Source organism: Mobula hypostoma, chromosome 2 (genome assembly GCF_963921235.1).
Source record: "Mobula hypostoma chromosome 2, sMobHyp1.1, whole genome shotgun sequence".
Lineage (NCBI taxonomy): Eukaryota > Metazoa > Chordata > Chondrichthyes > Myliobatiformes > Myliobatidae > Mobula > Mobula hypostoma.
In genome coordinates, this window is record NC_086098.1 from 182,758,872 (window position 1) to 182,781,366 (window position 22,495).

General features: G+C 39.7%; 1 protein-coding gene across 4 annotated transcripts in view; it reads left to right on the forward strand.

Annotated features, from left to right (window-relative positions):
* osbpl2b (oxysterol binding protein-like 2b) overlaps positions 1-22,495 on the forward strand; it is a 78,771-nt gene that overhangs the window by 33,933 nt on the left and 22,343 nt on the right. For all 4 annotated transcript variants that reach the window (XM_063041215.1, XM_063041214.1, XM_063041216.1 and 1 more), the window contains exons 5-8: positions 4,401-4,535; positions 6,426-6,523; positions 8,387-8,569; positions 15,696-15,803. In XM_063041215.1, the coding sequence (XP_062897285.1) occupies positions 4,401-4,535; positions 6,426-6,523; positions 8,387-8,569; positions 15,696-15,803 (524 nt within the window). The remainder of the gene's footprint in view (positions 1-4,400; positions 4,536-6,425; positions 6,524-8,386; positions 8,570-15,695; positions 15,804-22,495) is intronic.

Genomic DNA, 22,495 nt, shown 5'->3' on the forward strand with positions numbered 1-22,495 from the left:
AGCTCTTTGCTTTATTCCTCCACCTCCAAGTTTCACCTATCGCCTGGCGTTTCTCTCTCCCCTCCCCCCACCTTTCAAATCTACTCCTTGGGTTTTTTTTTCTCCAGTCCTGCCGAAGGGTTTTGGCTCGAAACGTCAACTGTACTTTTTTCCATAGATGTTGCCTGGCCTGCTGAGTTCCTCTAGCATTTTGTTTGTTGCTTGGATTTCCAGAATCTGCAGATTTTCTCTTACTTGTGACTTCTTTTTATTTTGTGTTTCCACTTAGTAATAACTGTGATGTTCTAGTTTTAATGTTATTCTAGATTATGGGGTCTGCTGATAATCTTGCATTTGTAACTTTGGCTCTTTGTTAAAAGGAATAGTTGTAGATTTTAACTATTTTTAATAGACTGACAATGGTTAAATTAAAAAGACAATTTTTAAAAGATAAGCATTATCTTTATTTTTCACATGTGCATTGAAATGGACCGAGAAATGCACTATATGTGTCTAATCAAATTACCAAGGATTGTGTTGGGCAGCCCGCAAGTGTTGCCATGCTTCTGGCACCAATGTAGCATGCCCACAACTCACTAACCCTAACTGTATGTCTTTGGAATGTACGAGGAAACCCACACAGTCATGGGAAGAATGTAGCAGTGGTGGGAATTGAGCCTCAATAAGCCATCGCTAACAGCTACGTTACTGTGCTGCCCTATTAGAGGCAAAATATCTTCCTCAAAATGCCCTCATTCTGATATTAATAGAAACATAGAAAACCTACAGCACAATACAGGCCCTTCAGCCCACAAAGCTGTGTCGAACATGTCCCTACCTTAGAACTACCTAGGCTTTACCCATAGGCCTCTATTTTTCTAAGCTCCATGTAGCCATCCAGGAGTCTCTTAAAAGACCCTATTATTTCCGCTTCCACCGCCGCTGGCGGCAGCCCATTCCACGCACTCACCAATCTCTGTGTAAAAAAACTTCACCCCTGATATCACCTCTGTACCTACTTCCAAGCACCTTAAAACTATGCCCTCTCATGCTAGCCATTTCAGCCCTGGGGAAAAGCCTCTGATTATCCACACGATCAATGCCTTTCAATATCTTGAACACCTCTATCAGGTCACCTCTCATCCTCCGTTGCTCCAAGGAGAAAAGACCGAGTTCACTCAACCTTTTCTCAGAAGGCATGCTCCCCAATCCAGGCAACATCCTTGTAATTCTCCTCTGCACCCTTTCTATGGTTTCCACATCCTTCCTGTAGTGAGGTGACCAGAATTGAGCACAGTACTCCAAGTGGGGTCTGACCAGGGTCCTATATAGCTGCAACATTACCTCCCGGCTCTTAAACTCAATCCCACGATTGATGAAGGCCAATGCACCGTATGCCTTCTTAACCACAGAGTCAACCTGCATAGCAGCTTTGAGTGTCCTATGGACTTGGACCCCAAGATCCCTCTGATCCTCCACACTGCCAAGAGTCTTACCCATTAATGCTATATTCTGCCATCGGATTTAAAAACATAGAAACATAGAAAACCTACAGCACAATACAGGCCCTTCAGCCCACAAAGTTGTGCCGAACATGTCCCTACCTTAGAAATTACTAGGGTTACCCATAGCCCTCTATTTTTCTAAGCTCCATGTACCTATCCAAAAGTCTCTTAAAAGACCCTCCGGTATCTGCCTCCACCACCGTTGCCGGCAGACCATTCCATGCACTCACCATTCTCTGCGTTTTAAAAAAAAAACAACAACAATAACGACTTACCCCTGACATCTCCTCTGTACCTACTCCCAAGCACCTTAAACCTGTGCCCTCTTGTGGCAGCCATTTCAGCCCTGGGAAAAAACCTCTGACTATCCACAAGATCGATGCCTCTCATCATCTTATACACCTCTATTAGGTCACCTCTCATCCTCCGTCGCTCCAAGGAGAAAAGGCTGAGTTCACTCAAAGTTTTTTCATAAGGCATGCAACCCAATCCAGGCAACGTCCTTGTAAATCTCCTCTGCACCCTTTCTATGGTTTCCATATCCTTCCTGTGGTGAGGTGACCAGAACTGAGCACAGTACTCCAAGTGGGGTATGACCAGGGTCACACCTCTTGGCTCCTAAAGTCAATTACACAATTGATGAAGGCCAATACATCGTATGCCTTCTTAACCGCAGAGTCAACCTGCGCAGCTGCTTTGAGTGTCCTATGGACTTGGACCCCAAGATCCCTCTGATCCTCCACACTGCCAAGAGTCTTACCATTAATACTATATTCTGCCATCATATTTGACCTACCAAAATGAACCACCTCACACTTATCTGGGTTGAATTCAATCTGCCACTTCTCAGCCCAGTTTTGCATCCTATCAGTGTCCCATTGTAACCTCTGACAGCCCTCCACACTATCCACAATACCCCCGATCTTTGTGTCATCAGCGAACTTACTAACCCATCCCTCCACTTCCTTATCCAGGTCATTTATAAAAATCACGAAGAATAAGGGTCCCAGAACAGATCCCTGAGGCACACCACTGGTCACCGACCTCCGTGCAGAGTATGACCCGTCTACAACCACTCTTTGCCTTCTGTGAGCAAGCCAGTTCTGGATCCACAAAGCAAGGTCCCCTTGGATCCCATGCCTCCTTACTTTCTCAAAAAGCCTTGCATGGGGTACCTTATCAAATGCCTTGCTGAAATCCATATGTGCTACATGTATTTGACCTACCTTAGTTTGTGATAAGGAACTACTGCATTATCAGAAGTACTCCTCCTCAGCAGAGACATCAAACTGAGAGCTCTTCTGCTCTTTGGACACAAATTAGCTGCCATAATTCATACTTTACAACAATGGTTTCACTTGAATGGTAGACCACTGGCAGTAAATTCTGAGAGACCTGAAAGAGCATCAGAAAAGGAAAAGCTGTTGTAGACACTGTGTTCTTTGTGCCTTTTCTGCCATTCATTAAGATAATGGCTGATCTTTTAATTTTGCTTCATTTTAATGCACTAACCCCATTTCCCCTGATTCCCTTAATATCTAAAAATCTATTGATCTCTAACCTGAATGTACTCAGCAATTAAGGCTTCGCTTTTCTCTTGGGCAGTGATTTCCAAAGATTCACACCCATTTATTTAAGAAATTTCATTCTCAAATCGATCATCTCTTATTTTGAGACTGTGTCTCCTGGTTCTAAATGCATTAGCAATAGGAAATCCATTCCTGTCAAGTCTTGTAAGCATTTTGTATTTGCATTCTTTTAAACTGAAGAGAATTAACTGTCTTAATTTTTTTTTCTGCTTGGGATAATATTCCTACCCAGGAATCAATCTGGTGAAAATTTGCAACCCCTCTATTGTAGATGTCTCTTTCCTAAGAGAAAAACCAGATCTATATACAATATTTCAGGGGAAATCTCACCAAGGCACAAGAGGCAACGTACTACTTGTCTGCTGACCCTGAATATCAACATTATGATTTGTATACAAAGATGCGCAGGTCCCTCTGAACTTCACTGCTTTTCATTATCATGTCATCAAAAAGTATCATCATTTTTTTTGCCAGAATTCTATGTTACAGTGACCTACATTTATGTTCCATTTCTCATTCCCTTGCTCATATTCTTAATTTGTCCATATCCCCCTGAGCCACACTGCAGTATCTTCATTTCCCACAATGCTACCCAATACACTATGCAATTGTATATCTTTTTCTTTTTTCTTTGAAACTTTAAGCTTTTTCTCCTTTAGCTTACTGCCAATTTAATCTTATTTCAGTAATTTGAATATCTGTGTTTTCAAATATGATATTTTTTGAAATGATAGTTTAGAAAAAAATGCTAAATGCAAAAATAGGGCAGGAAACGTTTTGTATTCTATGCCAATTAAAAGCTAATTAATTTGTAACCACAAGGGAATCTACAGATGCTGGAAGTCTTGAGCAACACTGACAGAAATGTCTCACCTATCACCTGCCAGTTTGTACTTTTTCACCTCCCCGAACTTTCTTATTCTGACTTCTGTCTCCTTCCTTTCCAGTCCCAATGAAGGGTCTCGGCCTGAAGAAACGACTGCTTAGTTTCCCCCATAGATGCTGCCTGACTTGCTGAATTCCTCTAGCATTTTGTGTGTTTTGCTATTTTATCTGTTTTCATCTTTAGCTAACACTTCTTTAAAGTTGCAAAGAAGCTGCTGGAAGGACTCAGTAGGTTGAGCAGCATCTGCTTTAGGGTGGAAGGAATTGTTGACGTTTTGCATCATAATTCCTTCCTCCCCTCTTCCCACAGGTGCTGCTTGACCTGCTGATTTCCTCCAGCAAATTGTTACTTAAGATTCCATATTCTGCAGTCTTTTATGAGTTATTTAATGTTGGCTTATTGGACATAAAATTTGATAATGCCTTTAATGTTTTGTTGTAGGAACTGTCAAAAATAACTATGCCTATTATATTTAATGAGCCTTTGAGCTTTCTACAACGAATTACAGAATACATGGAGCACATGTACCTCATTCACAAGGCCTCACTGCTTTCTGATTCGGTGGAGAGAATGCAGGTAGGTATGTTTCAGAAAGAACTAGCTGATGGTGTCAACACAATTTGAGTCGATTTGCTATACCTTTTTGTGGTGATAAAGTTAGAATGCCAAGAACATTTAGTAGTGTTGGCAGTCAAATTCTAGATGTGAGATATCCTAATACATAAGAGCAGGAGTACGTACCAGGCCCTTCAAGCCTGCTGCACCGTTCAAAATGATCAAGTGTGCTGTCCCGAACTCCTCTTCCTGTGCCATTTATCCATAATCATCAATTCCTCACTCATTCTTTCAAATATTTATCTATCACTACTTCAGATCAGTATAATGATATGTCTTCCAGCAGCTTGGAGGCAAAGAATTCCAGAAATTCACTTACTTCTGCGAGAGGAAATTTCAAGGCACATCACTTTTAAACGACCAGTCCCTTATTTCGCAGCTAATTAACCCTGTTTGTAACTCTCTCACTAGAGAAAACATCACAACATCTACCCTGTTTAAACCCCCTTGGGATCTTGTATGCTTGAATAAATGTTATCCCTTGTGCTTCTAAACTGCAAAGCGTATACATCCAAGCTCTTTAGCCTCCATTGAAAGGACATCTCTTTCATCCCAGAAATTGTCCTCTTTTAGATTTCCTCTAGTGCTTCTATATCCATTTTAGGTAAGGGAACCAAAATTGCACAGTATTCCAGATGTGACCTCTTCAACACCCTGTAATATAACCTCCTTATTTATAATTTCTTTGTAATGAAGTCTAACATGCTGTTTGCCTTACTTGCTTCTTGTTGGACCTGCTTGCTTTCTTTCTATGATTTTCTTTGCACAAGAACACCTGGATTTCTTCTGAACTTCTTCCATTTGTAATTATTCCCTGTTCAGATGCTAATCTGCCTTTGACCCCAATTACACAAGTGAATGACATCACGCTTCCCCACATTAAAATCCATTTGCTATACTTTTGCCAAATCACTCATATACTCCATCTGTATAATGTCACAGTATCAAAATGTCCTCATCATAATATACTCATTACCATACACTCATCCACTTGCTTTCATATCATCGGCAAAGTTAGAAACCTTTCATTTTTATCCCCTTCTCCAAGTCATGAATGTAAATAGTAAAGAGTTGAGGGCCAAGAACTGACATACTCCACTAGTTATATCCCCCTAGCTAGAAAAGGACTCATTCGTGTATGTAACAGCCAGTTTTCAATCCATGCCAACGTGCTTCCTCCAATATCATAGTCCCTTTAAAGTATGCAGCAGCCAATAATGTGGCACTTTGTGAAATGCCTTTTGGAAATTTAAATACACTTTTGCTCTATCATCTCTCCCTGCCGCATCCTCAAAACATTCAAGCATGTTTGTCGAACATGATTTGCCTTTCATAAAACCATGTAGACTGGGTTTGATTATATTCAGTTTTCCTGAATAATTAGCTATTTCCTCTGATTATTGATTTTAGCATTTCACTAGCAATCGATTTTAGTTTTCTTTCTCTATCTTAGTTCCTTTATGATCAAAAGAGTCACGTTAGTTGTTTTCTACTCTTCTGGTACCTTACCAAAATTTAGCAAACTTTGGAAAAAAATGATAACCATCTATCTTTAAGCTACTCTTTAGAAATAATTTGGAAGGCATAAATCTATTTTGAAGTCCTAAACAAATTGCTGAATTTCAGTTTCTATTTCCAATACATTTCAGGCACAGAATAATGAAGTGATGCATGATATTTAAAAAAATACAAAATGCCTTGATGGTCTCGTTGTTTGACTTGGTTGGTTTCAACCCTGAAGGCCCTAGGTCCATGGACAGAAACGTTTAGATACTGATTAAATGAACTACTTAATAATTGCCAGGCTAAACTTCAAAGCATTCCTATTTTTGTATGTTGTATTTGCTACAGACGGTGGCTGCATTTGCAGTTTCTGCTGTCGCCTCGCAATGGGAAAGGACTGGTAAACCATTCAACCCACTGCTAGGTGAAACCTATGAACTCAGAAGGTGAGATACAAATTGTAAGATTTCATAGATTGACTTCTATTAGTACTTGTTATGTTGCTTTCTTTCCCTCATTTCTGCTACCAATGTAAATGTTGCACTGAAAACAAACATAAATAAATCTTTTAAAATAATAACATTTAGTACCTCTTTTATATAAAAGTGGTGCTAGCCAAGTTTAAAAAAAACAACAAGATCTTGAGGGTCTAGGATGAAGTGAAGAGAAATTTTTGATTATGTGGTAACCTGCAACTATGGTAACTGCTTAAATGAAAAGTGACCATTTAAAATGGAGATGATGAGAAATGTTTTGAGGGTCTTTCAAACTCTTATTGAACAGCAAAACAGTTGTGAAGTCCAAGTAGTTTCTCTCCTCTCCTAAATTGTATAGTTGTGTCTTCTTATGTAGGTGGTAGTGTTGGCTTTGTATGTTGGTGTAGCTGGGAAGTGAGGCAGTATTGTCGGAAGTATTTGGATGACAATGGCTGTGTTGAACCTGAGCCTAGATTTTGCAATGTTAATGGCTAGGGACCTTCTGAATGTTCCTGGGTGGTTGATGAATGAAGTTTAAAGGTTACAATGAGAGCATAAGCAGTTTTCCTGTGTTTCATTTGCTAAGGCTTCTCATTGCAAAATATGATATTTCCTATCATGCAGCTAATTCTAATGCTGTTCTCCACATTGGAATTGTCATATTTGAAGATAGCTACTACTTTCAGAAATCTTTGTCCACATTGTGAAGTTCTTTTCATAATGATCTGTTTCGGTGATGGTCTTTTTGTTCCTTTTATTACCCATGTCCAAGCTCAATTAGATTGTTGTTCCAAATAATCCTGGCCTAGTCATCAATCTTGGGCTCAGTTGCCAACTTGACATGACCTCAGATTTTTCAAGTTTGTGAACCTCCATACATCGTTATTGCTTACGTGGGTTGTTACACCCCAAGAGCAACTGATATAGTCTATGGCAATCTTGATGTTGTACTACTAATCTTTCTACTAAAAACTGTTATTTTTGTTGTTTTGATTCTGAAATGAATGCCTTGATATGCAATGCACGCATTCAACCTTGAATGTGGTGATAGTCCCATAGCCCTAAGATATTATCAGCACATCTTTTAACCACATATCCCATATCAAGAACTTGTCTACGTTAAAGATATTCAAAGACACCACCTCACTATACTGGTACATGTGCGTGTACATGTACTTGTGCAGATGACAATGCTCTGAGAGAAGAGGTTCTGTTGTAAGTGGTGAATCTTTTTAACAGATCCCGAGTTTAAGTTTCACCCACAAGTCAGAACATCTTCATATTCATCGAGTCCAAATGTTTTTTTGTGAGAAAAGCTAAATTGAAGTCACTCTCTTAAAGGATGTTACAGTGAAAATTTGAAATCAATGACACATTGACTTCTACCATCAGGATCAATATTTGTTTTATTTTGTTTCATTTCATTTGTAATGCTTCAACCTCTTAATATTGGTACAGTTAAAGTTTTTCACATATTTTTCCTTACCAGTTGATTTTGTTAAGTATTTATCTGGTGGTTGTAGACCGTAGATTGGATAATTTTTTGTTAGAGTTGAACTACAATGTAATACAATCTTAAAATTTGATCTACTTACTGAAAAGGCTTCAAACTGAAAAAAGTTTAAACAAAAATGGGTTTATTGTGAAGTATTTTGGGATGTTTTGAGGAACATCTTAAATGTAAATTTCTCCCTTTCTCTCAATAATATCTGATGATTTGATTCCTATAATCTATTACAGTTATGTTGAGTTTTACCATATGTAGGTTTTAAATAACAATGCTATTATTTTTTACAATGTGAAATACATTTGTTATCATTTTTGTTTTGGTAGGGACGATCTTGGATTTAGACTTGTATCTGAACAGGTTAGCCATCACCCGCCAATCAGTGCATTTTACTCAGAAGGCATCAATAAGGATTTTGTTTTCCATGGTTCCATTTATCCAAAGCTTAAATTTTGGGGAAAGAGTGTTGAAGCAGAACCACGAGGAACTATTACATTAGAACTTAAAAAGTAAGTATATTTATAACTTATTTTTCTATCATGTTGTATCCAGTTTCAAGTAAGTGAATGAAATGTCTGTTGTTAGTGCCTGAATTATAAATTGTGTGTCTTAAACTGGTCTTGATGACTTAATGAGCATCAAATTTTAACTATCAAGGGAATTTCTGTGGCTGGCCATAATGTCATACCAAATTCATCCTTTGTTAAAATCATCCCGTAGTTAATTTTTTAATGCATGTTGCAGTCAGCTGTTATGAAAATACGTTAACATTGTAACTTTCATTTGCGTAAATTACCATTCTGTAGTTTCTTTGAGTTCTTTTTCCCCTTTTAATAATCAGGTCTAGCAAAGAGAAGTTCAGTGGTTTATCTAGATTTACGTAACGCCTCCCTTGACATTTCTTTCCAGCATATTGCATCCATTCTTTATCCCTTGCTATAGAAATTCATGCAGATCTTTTTGAACATTGAGTCTCTAGTATTTTGGTTGGTTATCAAATTTATCATTATTGCCTTATTGAGTTTAAAAATAATGTACATTTCCTCTTTTGTCACCCTTAATGAAGCAATGCTCCCTTGCTCTCTATTCCTGTTGCCTATAAAGCACAGGTTTCCAACCTTTTTTTTCATGCCTTGGACCCCTACCATTAACCAAGGGATCCGTGGACTTCAGGTTGGGATCCCCTGCTATAAAGAATTCAACTGGAGTTAAAATACCGATTCTAATAACCTTAGGCAAAATTAACTTTTTAAACTCTTTTATCCAGATACAGAATTCCAGACGAGCAGTTTTTTTTCATAATTCAGCTCTTTTGGGATGCAGGGATACATGGAAAACACAGTTCAGGCAATATACCTATCTGCTGCAATCTTGACTGTGCTTAGGTAGTCATTTAGAGACTCTGTGTTGTCTTGTGATCTGATGCAGGGCACCTTGTTGTACAACTGACAACAGCAAAATACTGATTAACTTATAATTTTAATTATTTCAGTTTACTCCGATATAATCATCTTTGTGCCTTATGATTCTAATTTGCATAAAGTTTCATGATTTCTGTGTAAAACTGCTATTTCTGTTGTTACGTACCCCGTAACTGGGTTGCCAAACCAGCAGAAATGGATCACTCAGTTGGAGTCTGGAGTACTAGAACTAAGAAAGTTTTATTAAAGAAACAAGCAACACAGTAATCGAAAGGATAATAAATGCAACAGTTCAACAATGATAACCACACATGTGCACAGAATTAAGATAACAACATCAATCAAGCTCTATCGTTGTCTAGGGGTAAATGACCAAATTTCAAAGTGACTCAAAGTTCAGTCCAGTTTAGTAGTTCAGTTCGCAGTAATCGTTGCCATGGCGATGGACAACATGCGGGGAGAGAGAGAGAGAACAGGTACAACTATTCATACACGGCTTCACTCACAGACCGGCGAGATGGCTCACAAGCAACTTTTGGGCGGGTCCTTGGTGATGTCACCTGAGGTCACCGACTGTGACCCCTCCTCCAGATGCGGTCGATCCTCTGCAGTGAACCCGGCACCCAGGCAAGGGCGGACACACACCGGGTTCCCGCTGATCGTACCTTTCCACCCTGGCCGTTGTCTGGTACTTCTCACCGACTCCTGAGAAGAGTACCGCTTCCAGGGTCTCGTTACCTCGGGTGGCGTGTGTGTCTTGCCTTAGCGAACCTGTCCCTTTTTATCCCCCTGCTGGGGTATCGCCTGTCCATCACTTCAAACAGTTCAGGGTTCAAAGGGGGAGCCGCTCCAGACAGCTCTCTCTCTCCCACGTCCCTTCATTACACATCTCCAGACACTGCTCCATTGTTCCTTATCTCTCCTTCCCCTGAGGGCAGGTGGCAGACCACTTGCTGATGTCACTGATGCTAACCCAGGCCAGCAAACATCTTAATTTTATGTGTATTCTCGTCACACTGTACTGCTGTGATTGTCCTGTATTTTCCTGCAATAGTGTGCAGTAATGTGAAAGTTCTTACCATTGTCAATATGAACTTTGCTATACAGTATTGGAGCATCTATATTTGCAGTTTCCCACAATCACAGTTGGAAAACTGTTCCCTGAACTTGTGCCACACTGGAAGCATTTTCATCATTTCTTTCCTTTCAATGGAGAGGAAATAAACTACAAAAGGCGGGAGGGGGAGGGGGTAAATTTCTGTGAAGTTTTTGCTAACTGTTTTGCAGTGCTTCTATGTGTTTAAGTTATCATAAATTTAAACCAAATGCTTCACGTGTTTCAAATGAAAGTTGCTGACCAACTTCAAAGAGGGCAATTGGAAAAGATTGCTGTGCAGGATACTTATTGGCTTTTCATTTCTATTCATTTCAAAAGTAAAGCCCTGGAGTTTGTTTATTATTATGACCTCCTTAAGACACCCAGTGCTACTTTTCAGTAGCATGTACCAGTATCTGTAGATACACCTGCTCTTCTGCCCTATTTACAAAGTTGCAAGTAACATTGCCATAATAAATCTCACAGGATTCCACTGTTGCATGCTCGTGGTTCCCTGGATAGGGTGTCTACCTCAATTTGCCGAATACATTAATAAGAAATGTGTAAGTCCTTCTATTATTCAGCAGTATTTGCTGATCCTTAACATTCAAAAGATTATGACAAACTATTTGCAGTGAATATTTACTTCTGTGGCACCATGACCACCTCTACTGAATAGTGTATGTTAGTCATTCCCGGACTGAACTCTCTTTGCTGTTCTGAAAGTTTGACTGAGCACTTTAGTTGAAAGTTGAACATGTGTAAGTTGAGGAATATTTTCTGTACCTGGAACAGACCCAAGCATACAATTTCCTATGTTACGCTATTTTTGAAGCATTGTTAGAATTCTTCTGAGGCATGATGTAATTGGGCATCTTCACTGGGCTCACCTGAGCAGGTCTGAACATGATTTTGGAAACCCAACTCAAGTAAATTTTCTGTATTTTACTCCCTTAGGGCTTCTAACATTAATTGAATGACTTTAACAGTGCCAAATCTGATTAGATTCACTCTTGGATTTAGCTGTTAATTTTCTCGCACATTCCACGATGACACAGCACAGCAAGCATTAAGGACTTTGGGCTTTAAGCTTTTTTCAGTATTCATTTCTTAAGGAGCTGATTTACGTTGAATACAGTTAATGATGCAGTTGTAGCAATGGACTATTGTATCCCTCTGTATGTTAAAGAATTTTTAAACGAGTATACAATACACCTGCCTGGTTGGCATCTCAAAAGGAATTTAATAAAATGATGAACAATGACTTGGGAATACGGAAACAACAGAGGAATTAAGCAACTCCTTTATGAAAGAAGATGCACAAAGTATCTACTGGAAGTATCTGAGAACAAAGCATGCATTGATAGAGAGGAACTGAAGGAAAGTAGTACTATTTATTTTAAATCTGAAGTAAGTGAGACTGAAAGCCAATAAATCCCAAGGATCTAATTGCCTACACTTACTTTGAAAGGTAAGGCTATGAAGATGATAAATGCTGGGGACTTCAACTGGGTCATCTTTAGTAGCTGGGGACTTCAACCAGGCCAACTTGAAGAATCGACTACTAAAATAAAATAAGCACATCTTTTCTGCCAGGGGTACAAAAACCTTTGACCACTGCTACAAAAACATTAAAGGGTCCCTATCATCCATCCTCCACCCGTACATTGGGGAAGTCAGATGATTAGGTTGGGTTCTTCCTCCCTGTTTACAAATAACACCAACCAGAAAGCTGTACAGTTTTGGTCCAAGGAAATAGATGAGCTTCTACACCATAGCTTCCAGTTGGTAGACTGGTCCACATACAAAGATTCAATAGCTAATCTAAATGAATATGACACTGTGTGCACAGACTTCTTCAACAAGTCTGTGGACCATTGCATACCAGAGAGATCAATCCAGGTTTCTGATGAACAGAGAGATGCAGTCCCTACTGACGTTTAGGTCTGAGGCATGCAAATCAGATTTGTCTGAACTATATAGGAAATCTGGGTATTATCTTCATAAAAGTGTCCTAGAAGTGCCAAGAGATTATTCCAGACCAAAATGGAGTCCTGGACCAGCTGTCATTCGTGGCAAGACTTGAATGCTACAATGGGCTATAAAAAATAAGTCAATCATCCCTCCTTGATGAGTTCAATACAGTAATGCATCTTTTGAACAGAACAATGTTGCCTCCCGCCTCAACAGTCTCTGATGCATCATTACCCACAGTCACTATTACAGACGTCAGATTAACCTTCCTGAGAATCTACTGAAACTTACTGTCTCAGATCCTCAGATCTGAAATGGGCCAGCCAGCAGATACTCGCAGTTATCGTTAACTTCTCCTTAATCCAATCGCAGGTTTTTGCCTGCATTAAGACTGTAAATATCTCAGTGCCAAAGAAAATTAAGGTAATTTGCCTTATTGACAGCTGCCCAATGGCTCTGATAGCCATCATCATGAAGAGATTTGAGAGACTGGTCATGGCACAGTTCAATTCCAGCCACTTAGGCGATTCTAACCTGCTGCAATTTGCCTACCACTGAAAAAGGTCCATAGCAACATTATCTCCTACACTCATCTCTGGTACATCTGGATAACAAAGACACCTACGTCAGAGTCCTTTTTAATAACTATACCACAGTCTTCAATACCATAATTTCAAACAAACTCATCACTAGACTCCTAGACCTGGGACTAATCACTACCTTTTAGCAAAAGGATCCTTGACATCCTGATCAATGGACCACTATTGGTAAGGATAGGTAATGCCACCTCCACCGTGATAATTCACAATATTGGTGCCCTGCAAGCTGTGTCTCTGTGTCCCTTACTTCACAGACATTCACGACTACATGGCCAGATTCTGCTCTAACTTTGTTTACAAGTTTGAAGGTGATACCACCATATTCAGCAGTAAGATATTCCAACCATTAATCAATAGGCCAGTACTTGGGTTGCTTTCCTTATTTACGTACGTTATCTCACGGTATACCCTCTTTGTTTTACAGTTCTGTCTCTTTAGCTTTAGCTAGAGATTAAATGTCAGAAAATTAAACAACGTCCTTTGGCGTTGTTCCTCTCTAAGTTTCATGTCTCCTCGCTCATGGGACTGCAATCCTATATTTAGGCATCTGTTATCCTCCCTATTATTGTTTGTCTTTTAGAACTAAGTGCTGCTGTTTGGCAAATGTGCGGATGTATTTTATGTTTTCTGTATCTGTTATTTAAGATGCAGGAAGAAATTTGATATTTGCCTACACCAGCTGATCCATATAATAGATGTTATGTTTAATTGTAAGAAATAATAGGCATCATTTTCTGATCCTTTCAAAATATCATTGGATTTAATTTCATGACTGAGCCTACATAATTATAAACATGTTAAATACCTCTTTTAAATAAGCTTAAGATATCTTTGTCCTTATCCTGCAGTTTGTGGAATGTGCTTTGCTCATTTGTGTACATGTGGTTATCATGAGTGTATGAGAGTACCTTCTCATGAGAGATATGAGAGTATGAGAGATGGAGGTTTAGCATTACCTAACTTTAGATTCTATTATTGGGCTATTAATATTCGACATATGAAATTTTGGTTACTTGATCAGGACATACTATCTATTCCTAAATGGGTAGCATCGGAACTACAATCTGTTCAGGGTTATACACTTGGCTCTATTTTAGGCTCCTCTCTCCCTTTTGATTCGAAACGCCTTAAGCAGGTCTCTAACCCGATAGTTAAATATGCTTTGCGCATTTGGTTTCAATTCAGAAAATTTTTTGATCTTAATCAATTCGGGTTAGCGATTCCTATTTTAGGTAACATTTTTTCCTCCCTCTTTTACGGATCACGCTTTTCAAACTTGGAAGACTAAGGGTATTTTACGGTTTTTGGATTTATTTTTAGATGGTTCCCTTATGTCTTTTGAACAATTATCTAATAAATATAACTTATCAAGAATACATTTTTTTAGATATTTACAAGTTAGAAATTTCCTAAGTACTATACTTTCTTCCTTTCCAATGCTTCCTCCTACATATATTTTAGATTCGATAATTAACCTCAATCCATGTCAGAAAGGTGCATCGGCTATGATTTATAATATTATTATGAAACTTAGGAAAGCTCCATTTGATAAGATTAGGGTAGATTGGGAACAGGAATTGGGGCTTACCATTTCTGTGGATGATTGGGGGCAGATTTTACAATTAGTTAATACTTCCTCTATTTGTGCTAAACATTCCCTAATTCAATTTAAAGTGGTTCATAGAGCACATATGTCCAAAGATAAGTTAGCGCGTTTTTACTCGCATATTAATCCTTTCTGTGATAGATGTTCGGGGCAGATAGCCTCTTTAACTCATATGTTTTGGTCTTGCCCTACTTTGGAAACTTTTTGGAGAGACATTTTCAATATTATTTCTAAGGTATTAAATATAGATATCTCTCCTCACCCTATTACTGCTATCTTTGGACTACCTAAAATTTCTAGTAATCTTTCCCCTTCAGCCCGTAGAATGATTGCATTTCTTACTTTAATGGCGAAAAGATGTATTTTACAACATTGGAAAGAGCTTAATGCTCCAACTACCTTTTTTTGGTTTTCTCAGACGATTTTATGTTTGAATTTGGAGAAAATTAGAAGTAACCTTTATGATTCTTCATTTAAATTTGAACAGATTTGGGGACCTTTTATTCGATATTTTCATTTAATGTAATATTTACCCTTCTTGTTTTTTTTTCACTGTTTTAATGGAGGTCGGGATTGAGGACGTGATTTTAAGTTTAACTCTGTTTGGTTTCAAGTTAGCCCATTGCTTTGCTTTGCTTTTAGTTAGCTGCACGGTGGGCTTTTTTTTGGGGTTTTTTTTTCTTTTTTTCCATTGATATATATAAAATCTAGTATACTATTATGTTATCTTGGTTTCTTATGCTTAAATTACATTGTTTGTAGTATTTTCTTTTTGGTATTGTTATCTTTTGGAATTTTATTATACTTTAACATTGTATTAATGTTTATATGGCTTACCTTTTTTGTATACTTACTCAATAAAAAGATTTAAAAAGAAAGAAAGAGAGTACCTTCTATTTTTAGAATAACAAACCACACTTATTTGCTTTTTGTTTACAGGCATAACGAGGCCTATAGTTGGACAAATCCTTCATGTTGTGTACATAATGTAATAATTGGCAAACTGTGGATAGAACAATATGGAACTGTAGAAATTATGAATCACAGGTAAGCTTAGTGAGTTAGTAGTACTGCAGATATTGGAAATTGTAAATAAAGCATTTCAGCCTTGTTAACACATCATTCCTTTTTGCACTACATTTGTAACCTATAGTAATTTTATGTCTTTGCACTGTACTGTCACAAAACAACAAATTTCACATCATATAAGTCAGCAATAATAAATTTGATTTGGAACAAGGGGAAAATTTCTGGTTTTGCACTTATTTTTGATATGAAACTGCCAGACCTGCTGATTATCTTGAGCAACATTGTTTTAATTCCTTCAGGAATAATGTTTTATTTTTCTGTTCTTCATGTTATTTGTCTGGAGGTAATTTTTAGCTCCTTCAGATAATCTTGAGATTTGCTATTGTTAGAATTGTGAAGTCTTCAGTAGATAGCTTTTTAAAAATAATTAAAATTTTCAGAAATGCACCTGCTTAGTATTCATATCACCTACAATTTCTAGCTAACTAAGTGATATTTTTGCTACTCATTGATCTTCATTCAGTATGCACACGGTGAAATTCATAGTTTTCCATTTATGATGATACTTCCCAATCTGAGCTTTCTGCTTTAAGTTTGCTTTGCCTCATTAATGAGTCGTGCATTAATTGAAAAGATAGTCTGACTAAGGTATTGCCACACTGGATATCATTAGCTTTCTGATCATGGATCTCCGCTTTAATTTGGATAATCATGGATCACCACAAAATAGGGAAGTGGCTTTTTAACCAACATCAATACAACTTTTAAACAACTGCATTGTGGCAGGTCTATTAGGTTCATTGGGCTAGTCATAGTCATAGTCATAGCCATACTTTATTAATCCCGGGGGAAATTGGTTTTCGTTACAGTTGCTCCATAAATAGTTAAATAGTAATATGTAAATTATGTCAGTAAATTATGAAATAAGTCCAGGACCAGCCTATTGGCTCAGGATGTCTGACCCTCCAAGGGAGGAGTTGTAAAGTTTGATGGCCACAGGCAGGAATGACTTCCTATGACGCTCAGTGCTGCATCTCGGTGGAATGAGTCTCTGGCTGAATGTACTCCTGTGCCCACCCAGTACATTATGTAGTGGATGGGAGACATTGACCAAGATGGCATGCAACTTAGACAGCATCCTCTTTTCAGACACCACCGTGAGAGAGTCCAGTTCCACCCCCACAACATCACTGGCCTTACGAATGAGTTTGTTGGTTCTGTTGGTGTCTGCCACCCTCAGCCTGCTGCCCCAGCACATAACAGCAAACATGATAGCACTGGCCACCACAGACTCATAGAACGTCCTTAGCATCGTCCGGCAGATGTTAAAGGACTTCAGTCTCCTCAGGAAATAGAGACGGCTCTGACCCTTCTTGTAGACAGCCTCAGTGTTCTTTGACCAGACAAGTTTATTGTCAATTCGTATCCCCAGGTATTTGTAATCCTCCACCATGTCCACACTGACCCCCTGGATGGAAACAGGGGTCACCGGTACCTTAGCTCTCCTCAGGTCTACCACCAGCTCCTTAGTCTTTTTCACATTAAGCTGCAGATAATTCTGCTCACACCATGTGACAAAGTTTCCTGCCGTAGCCCTGTACTCAGCCTCATCTCCCTTGCTGATGAATCCAACTATGACAAGACTCCGTGCAGTAGTTGAAGTCCGAGGTGTAAATAGTGAAGAGAAAGGGAGACAAAACAGTCCCCTGTGGAGCCCCAGTGCTGCTGATCACTCTGTCGGACACACAGTGTTGCAAGAATACATACTGTGGTCTGCCAGTCAAGTAATCAAGAATCCATGATACCAGGGAAGCATCCACCTGCATCGCTGTCAGCTTCTCCCCCAGCAGAGCAGGGCGGATGGTGTTGAACACACTGGAGAAGTCAAAAAACATGACCCTCACAGCGCTCGCTGGCTTGTCCAGGTGGGCGTAGACACGGTTCAGCAGGAAGACGATGGCATCCTCAACTCCTAGTTGGGGCTGGTAGGCGAACTGGAGGGGATCTGTGTGGCCTAACCATAGGCCGGAACAGCTCCAGAACAAGTCTCTCCAGGGTCTTCATGATGTGGGAGGTCAATGCCACCAGTCTGTAGTCATTGAGGCCACTGGGGCGCGGCGTCTTCGGCACAGGGACGAGGCAGGATGTCTTCCACAATACAGGAACCCTCCGGAGCCTGTAGTTTTAAAGTGGTTTCATTCTCCTCTGGGTCCCTGGACTTTCTTCCTATCCCCTTTTTTGAAATTTAGTTAATGTACTTTTCAACGCGTGACATCCATACCGTAGCATCCTATTGAACTTCATTTCTCATTCTTTTCCCTATGACTTTAAATCTATCTTTTTCAGTTACGTTGTTCTTCTTCAGTTAGAATAGTTTCCCTTTCTATGAAAAGAAATTATTTAACCCATCAAATCCCATATTTACCTCATTTATGGAGAACAATCCAGTTGTTCTATTCTCTTAATGTATTTGTTCTGTCATTGACATATACTGACTCAGGCAGTATCAAATCTTGCAACTGGAGAAAAGTTAATTGATTTAGTTATAACTTGGAGTAGCAGTTGGAAGGATTATTGAAGGAGTCTTTTGGCCAGAAGGTTAGATCTGAGTGGTAACTAATGTGCTTGCATTAAGTGTTGAAGACCCAGTTCAATTAAACCTCTTTTAAACAAGTCATTTGACTGCAGGAAAATTAATGATTAGGAAGGGAAGCATCAGATATAATGTCAGTTGCTGAGGCTTCAATTTCTCTTAATTTTCTCTAACCTCCTCAGCAACCTCCTGGGCCACCTTTCAGGCCCTGGGTGTTTATCCACCTTAATGTACTTTAAGACTGTCCACCTAATTTCCATCTTAAGTGTGCTTAGAATATAGAAGAGTACAGAACATGAACAGGTCCTTTGGCTCACAATGTTGTGGCAATTAATTTTAATTAGTAATCAAACACCCAACTAAAATAATCTCTTCTGTGACACCATCTCCATATCTTTCCATTTCCTGCACATTCATGTGCCTATTTAAGAACCTCTTGATTACCTCAAATGTAATTGTCTCCACTGCCACCCCAGATTTTTCCATGCACTTGCCACTCTGTGTTGATTTAAAAATCGCGCTGTACATCTCCTTATCCTGTCACCTCAAATGCATCTCCTTTGGGATTAGATTGTTTGGCAGCTCCCTGGAGCAAGGGGTTTAGATGGGGTGGAGTTTGTTAGGTGTGTTCAGGAAGGTTTCCTGACACAATATGTAGATAAACCTACAAGAGGAGAGGCTGTTCTTGATCTGGTATTGTGAAATGAACCTGGTCAGGTGTCAGGTCATTTAGTGGAAAAGCATTTTGGAGATAGTGATCATAATTCTATCTCCTTTACCATAACATTGGCGAGGGATAGGAACAGACAAGTTAGGAAAGCATTTAATTGGAGTAAAGGGAAATATGAAGCTATCAGGCAGGAGCTTGGAAGTATAAATTGGGAACAGATGTTTTCAGGGAAATGTACAGCAGAAATGTGGCAAATATTCAGGGGATATTTGTGTGGCATTCTACATAGGTATGTTTTAATGAGACAGGGAAAGGGTGGTAGGGTATAGGAACCGTGGTGTGCAGAGGCTGTTGAAAGTCTGGTCAAGAAGAAAAGAAAAGCTTATGAAAGGTTCAAAAAACTAGGTGATGACAGAGATCTAGAAGGCTAGCAGGAAGGAGCTTAAGAATGAAATTAGGAGGGCCAGAAGGGGCCATGAGAGGGCCTTGGCAGACAGGATTAAGGAAAACCCCAAGGCATTCTACAAGTATGTGAAGAGCAAAAGGATAAGATGTGAGAGAATGGGACCAATCAAGTGTGACAGTGGAAAAGTGTGTATGGAACCGGAGGAGATAGCGGAGGTACTTAATGAATACTTTGCTTCAGTATTCACTACGGAAAAGGATCTTGGTGATTGTAGGGATGACTTGCAGCAGATTGAAAAGCTTAAGCATATAGACATTAAGCAAGGGGATGTGCTGGAACTTTTGGAAAGCATCAAGGTGGATAAATCTCCGGGACCGGACGAGATGTACCCCAAGCTACTGTGGGAGGAGAAGGAAGAGATCCTCTGGGAATGATCTTTGCATTATCAATGGGGATGGGAGAGGTTCGGAGGATTGGAGGGTTGCAGATGTTGTTCCCTTATTCAAGAAAGGAAGTAGAGGTAGCCCAGGAAGTTATAGACTGGTGAATCTTACTTCAGTGGTTGGTAAGTTGATGGAGAAGATCCTGAGAGGCAGGATTTATGAACATTTGGAGAGGCATAATATGATTAGGAATAGTCAGCATGGCTTTTTCAAAAGCAGGTTGTTCCTTACGAACCTGATTGAATTTTTTGAGGATGTGACTAAACACGTTGATGAAGGTAGAGCAGTAGATGTAGTGTATATGGATTTCAGCAAGACATTTGATAAGGTACCCTATGCAAGGCTTATTGAGGAAGTAAGGAGGCATGGGATCCAAGAGGACCTTGCTTTGTGGATCCTGAATTGGCTTGCTCACAGTAGACAAAGAGTGGTTGTAGACTGATCATATTCTGCATGGAGGCCAGTGACCAGTGGTGTGCCTCAGGGATCTGTTCTGTGACCCCTTTCTCTTTGTGATATTTATAAGTGACCTGGATGAGGAAGTGGCGGGATGGGTTCTTAAATTTGCTGATGACACAAAGGTTGGGGGTGTTGTGGATAGTGTGGAGGGCTGTCAGAGGGTACAGCAGGACAGGATAGGATGCAAAACTGGGCTGAGAAGTGGCAAATGGAGTTCAACCCAGATAAGTGTGAGGTGCTTCATTTTGGTAGGTCAAATATGATGGCAGAATGTGGTATTAATGGTAAGACTCCTGGCAGTGTGGATGATCAGAGGGATCTTGGGGTCCAAGTCCATAGGACACTCAAATGCTGCTGTGCAAGTTGACTCTGTGGTTAAGAAGGCATACGGTGCATTGGCCTTCATCAACCATGGGATTGAGTTTAAGAGCCAAGAGGTAATGTTATAGCTATATAGGACCCTGGTCAGACCCCACTTGGCTTTTACACAGGGCTGAAATGACTTTCGTGAGTGGGCACAGTTTTAACGTGCTTGGAAGTAGGTACAGAGAAGATGTCAGGGGTAAGGTTTTTATGCAGAAAGTGGTGAGTGCGTGGAATGGGCTGCTGGCAACGGTGGTGGAGGCGGATACAATAAGGTCTTTTAAGAGACTCCTGAATAGGTACATGGAGCTTAGAAAGATAGAGGGCTATGGATAACCCGAGGTAATTGCTAAAGTAAGTTAATGTTCGGCACAGCATTGTGGGCCAAAGGGCCTGTATTGTGCTGTAGTTTTTCTATGTTTTCTATGTTTTAGACATTTCAGCTCCGGGGGGTGGGGGGGAGATACTGGTTGTCTACCTATGCCTTGCATAATCTTATAAACCTCTCTAGGGTCTTTTGGGAGACTCCTGGACAGGTACATGAGCTCAGAAAAATGGAGAGCTATGGGTAAGCGTAGGTAATTTCTAAGGTAAGGACAGGTTTGGCACAGCTTTGTGGGCCGAAGGGCCTGTATTGTGCTGAAGGTTTTCTATGTTTCTATCAGATCAATCCTAAGTCTCCACCGCTCCAAAAGAAAATAATCCAAAGTTGTCTGCCTTTCCTTGTAGCATATTCTATCTAACCCAGGTAGGGTAGCATCCTGATAAACCTCTTCTGCACTCTCTCCAAAGCCTTGACATTCTTCCTATAATGAGGCAACCAGAACTGAATGCATACTCCATATGCAGCCTAACTAGTTTTATAAAGCTGCAGCATAATTAAAAGTGCTTTGCCACTGGTAATTAAGTCACTTGACCTACCTTGTCCTCTAAGAGGAGGTCTCATTGGATGATTGCCCTGAAACTATCCCTTTAAACAGTATTGTTTTGTGCTCCCTCATCAAAAACACAATTCCCTGCCCCAACCCATACATATGCCTCTATCACTTTTATTGTTGATTCCTACTTTTGCTGGTATATTGATTTAGAGAATCATTATCATTTTGGTCATATAGCACTTGAAGGGTGGGAGGCAGCAGAAAGAAAACTATAGACCTGTTAGCCTGATATCAGTGACTGGGAAGTTGTTGGCATCAATTGTTAGGGATGAAAGGAAAATCCTGCCTGACTAACCAACTGCAATTTTTTTGAGGAAATTACAAGCAGGGTAGACAAAGGAGATGCAGTAGATGTGGTGTACTTGAATTTTCAGAAGGCCTTTGACAAGGTGCCGCACTTGAGATATGGAGAAATTACTTTAGGCAGAGGGTGGTAAATCTGTGGAATTTGATGCCACGAGTGGCTGTGGAGGCCAAGTCATTGGGTGTATTTAAGGCAGAGATAGATAGGTTCTTGATTAGCTAGAGCATCAAAGGGTATGGGGAGAAGGCAGGGGAGTGAGGGTGACTGGAAGAACTGGATCGGCCCATGTTTTAATGGTGGAGCTGACTCGATGGGCTGAATGGCCCTCTTTTGCTCCTATATCTCATAGCCTTATGGTCTTCAGCTTGTCAAGTCTGTGTTGACTGTCGAGCTCCATTAAAACTAATCCTACATTAACCACTCATTTTATTCTCCCCACATTCCCCAAGGTGGAAATCAGTACTGTATACTTGGTAGGTTACTTGGTAGGTTAAAAGAGATGGGAGGTATGATCTGATTTCAAATTCCGGTGAT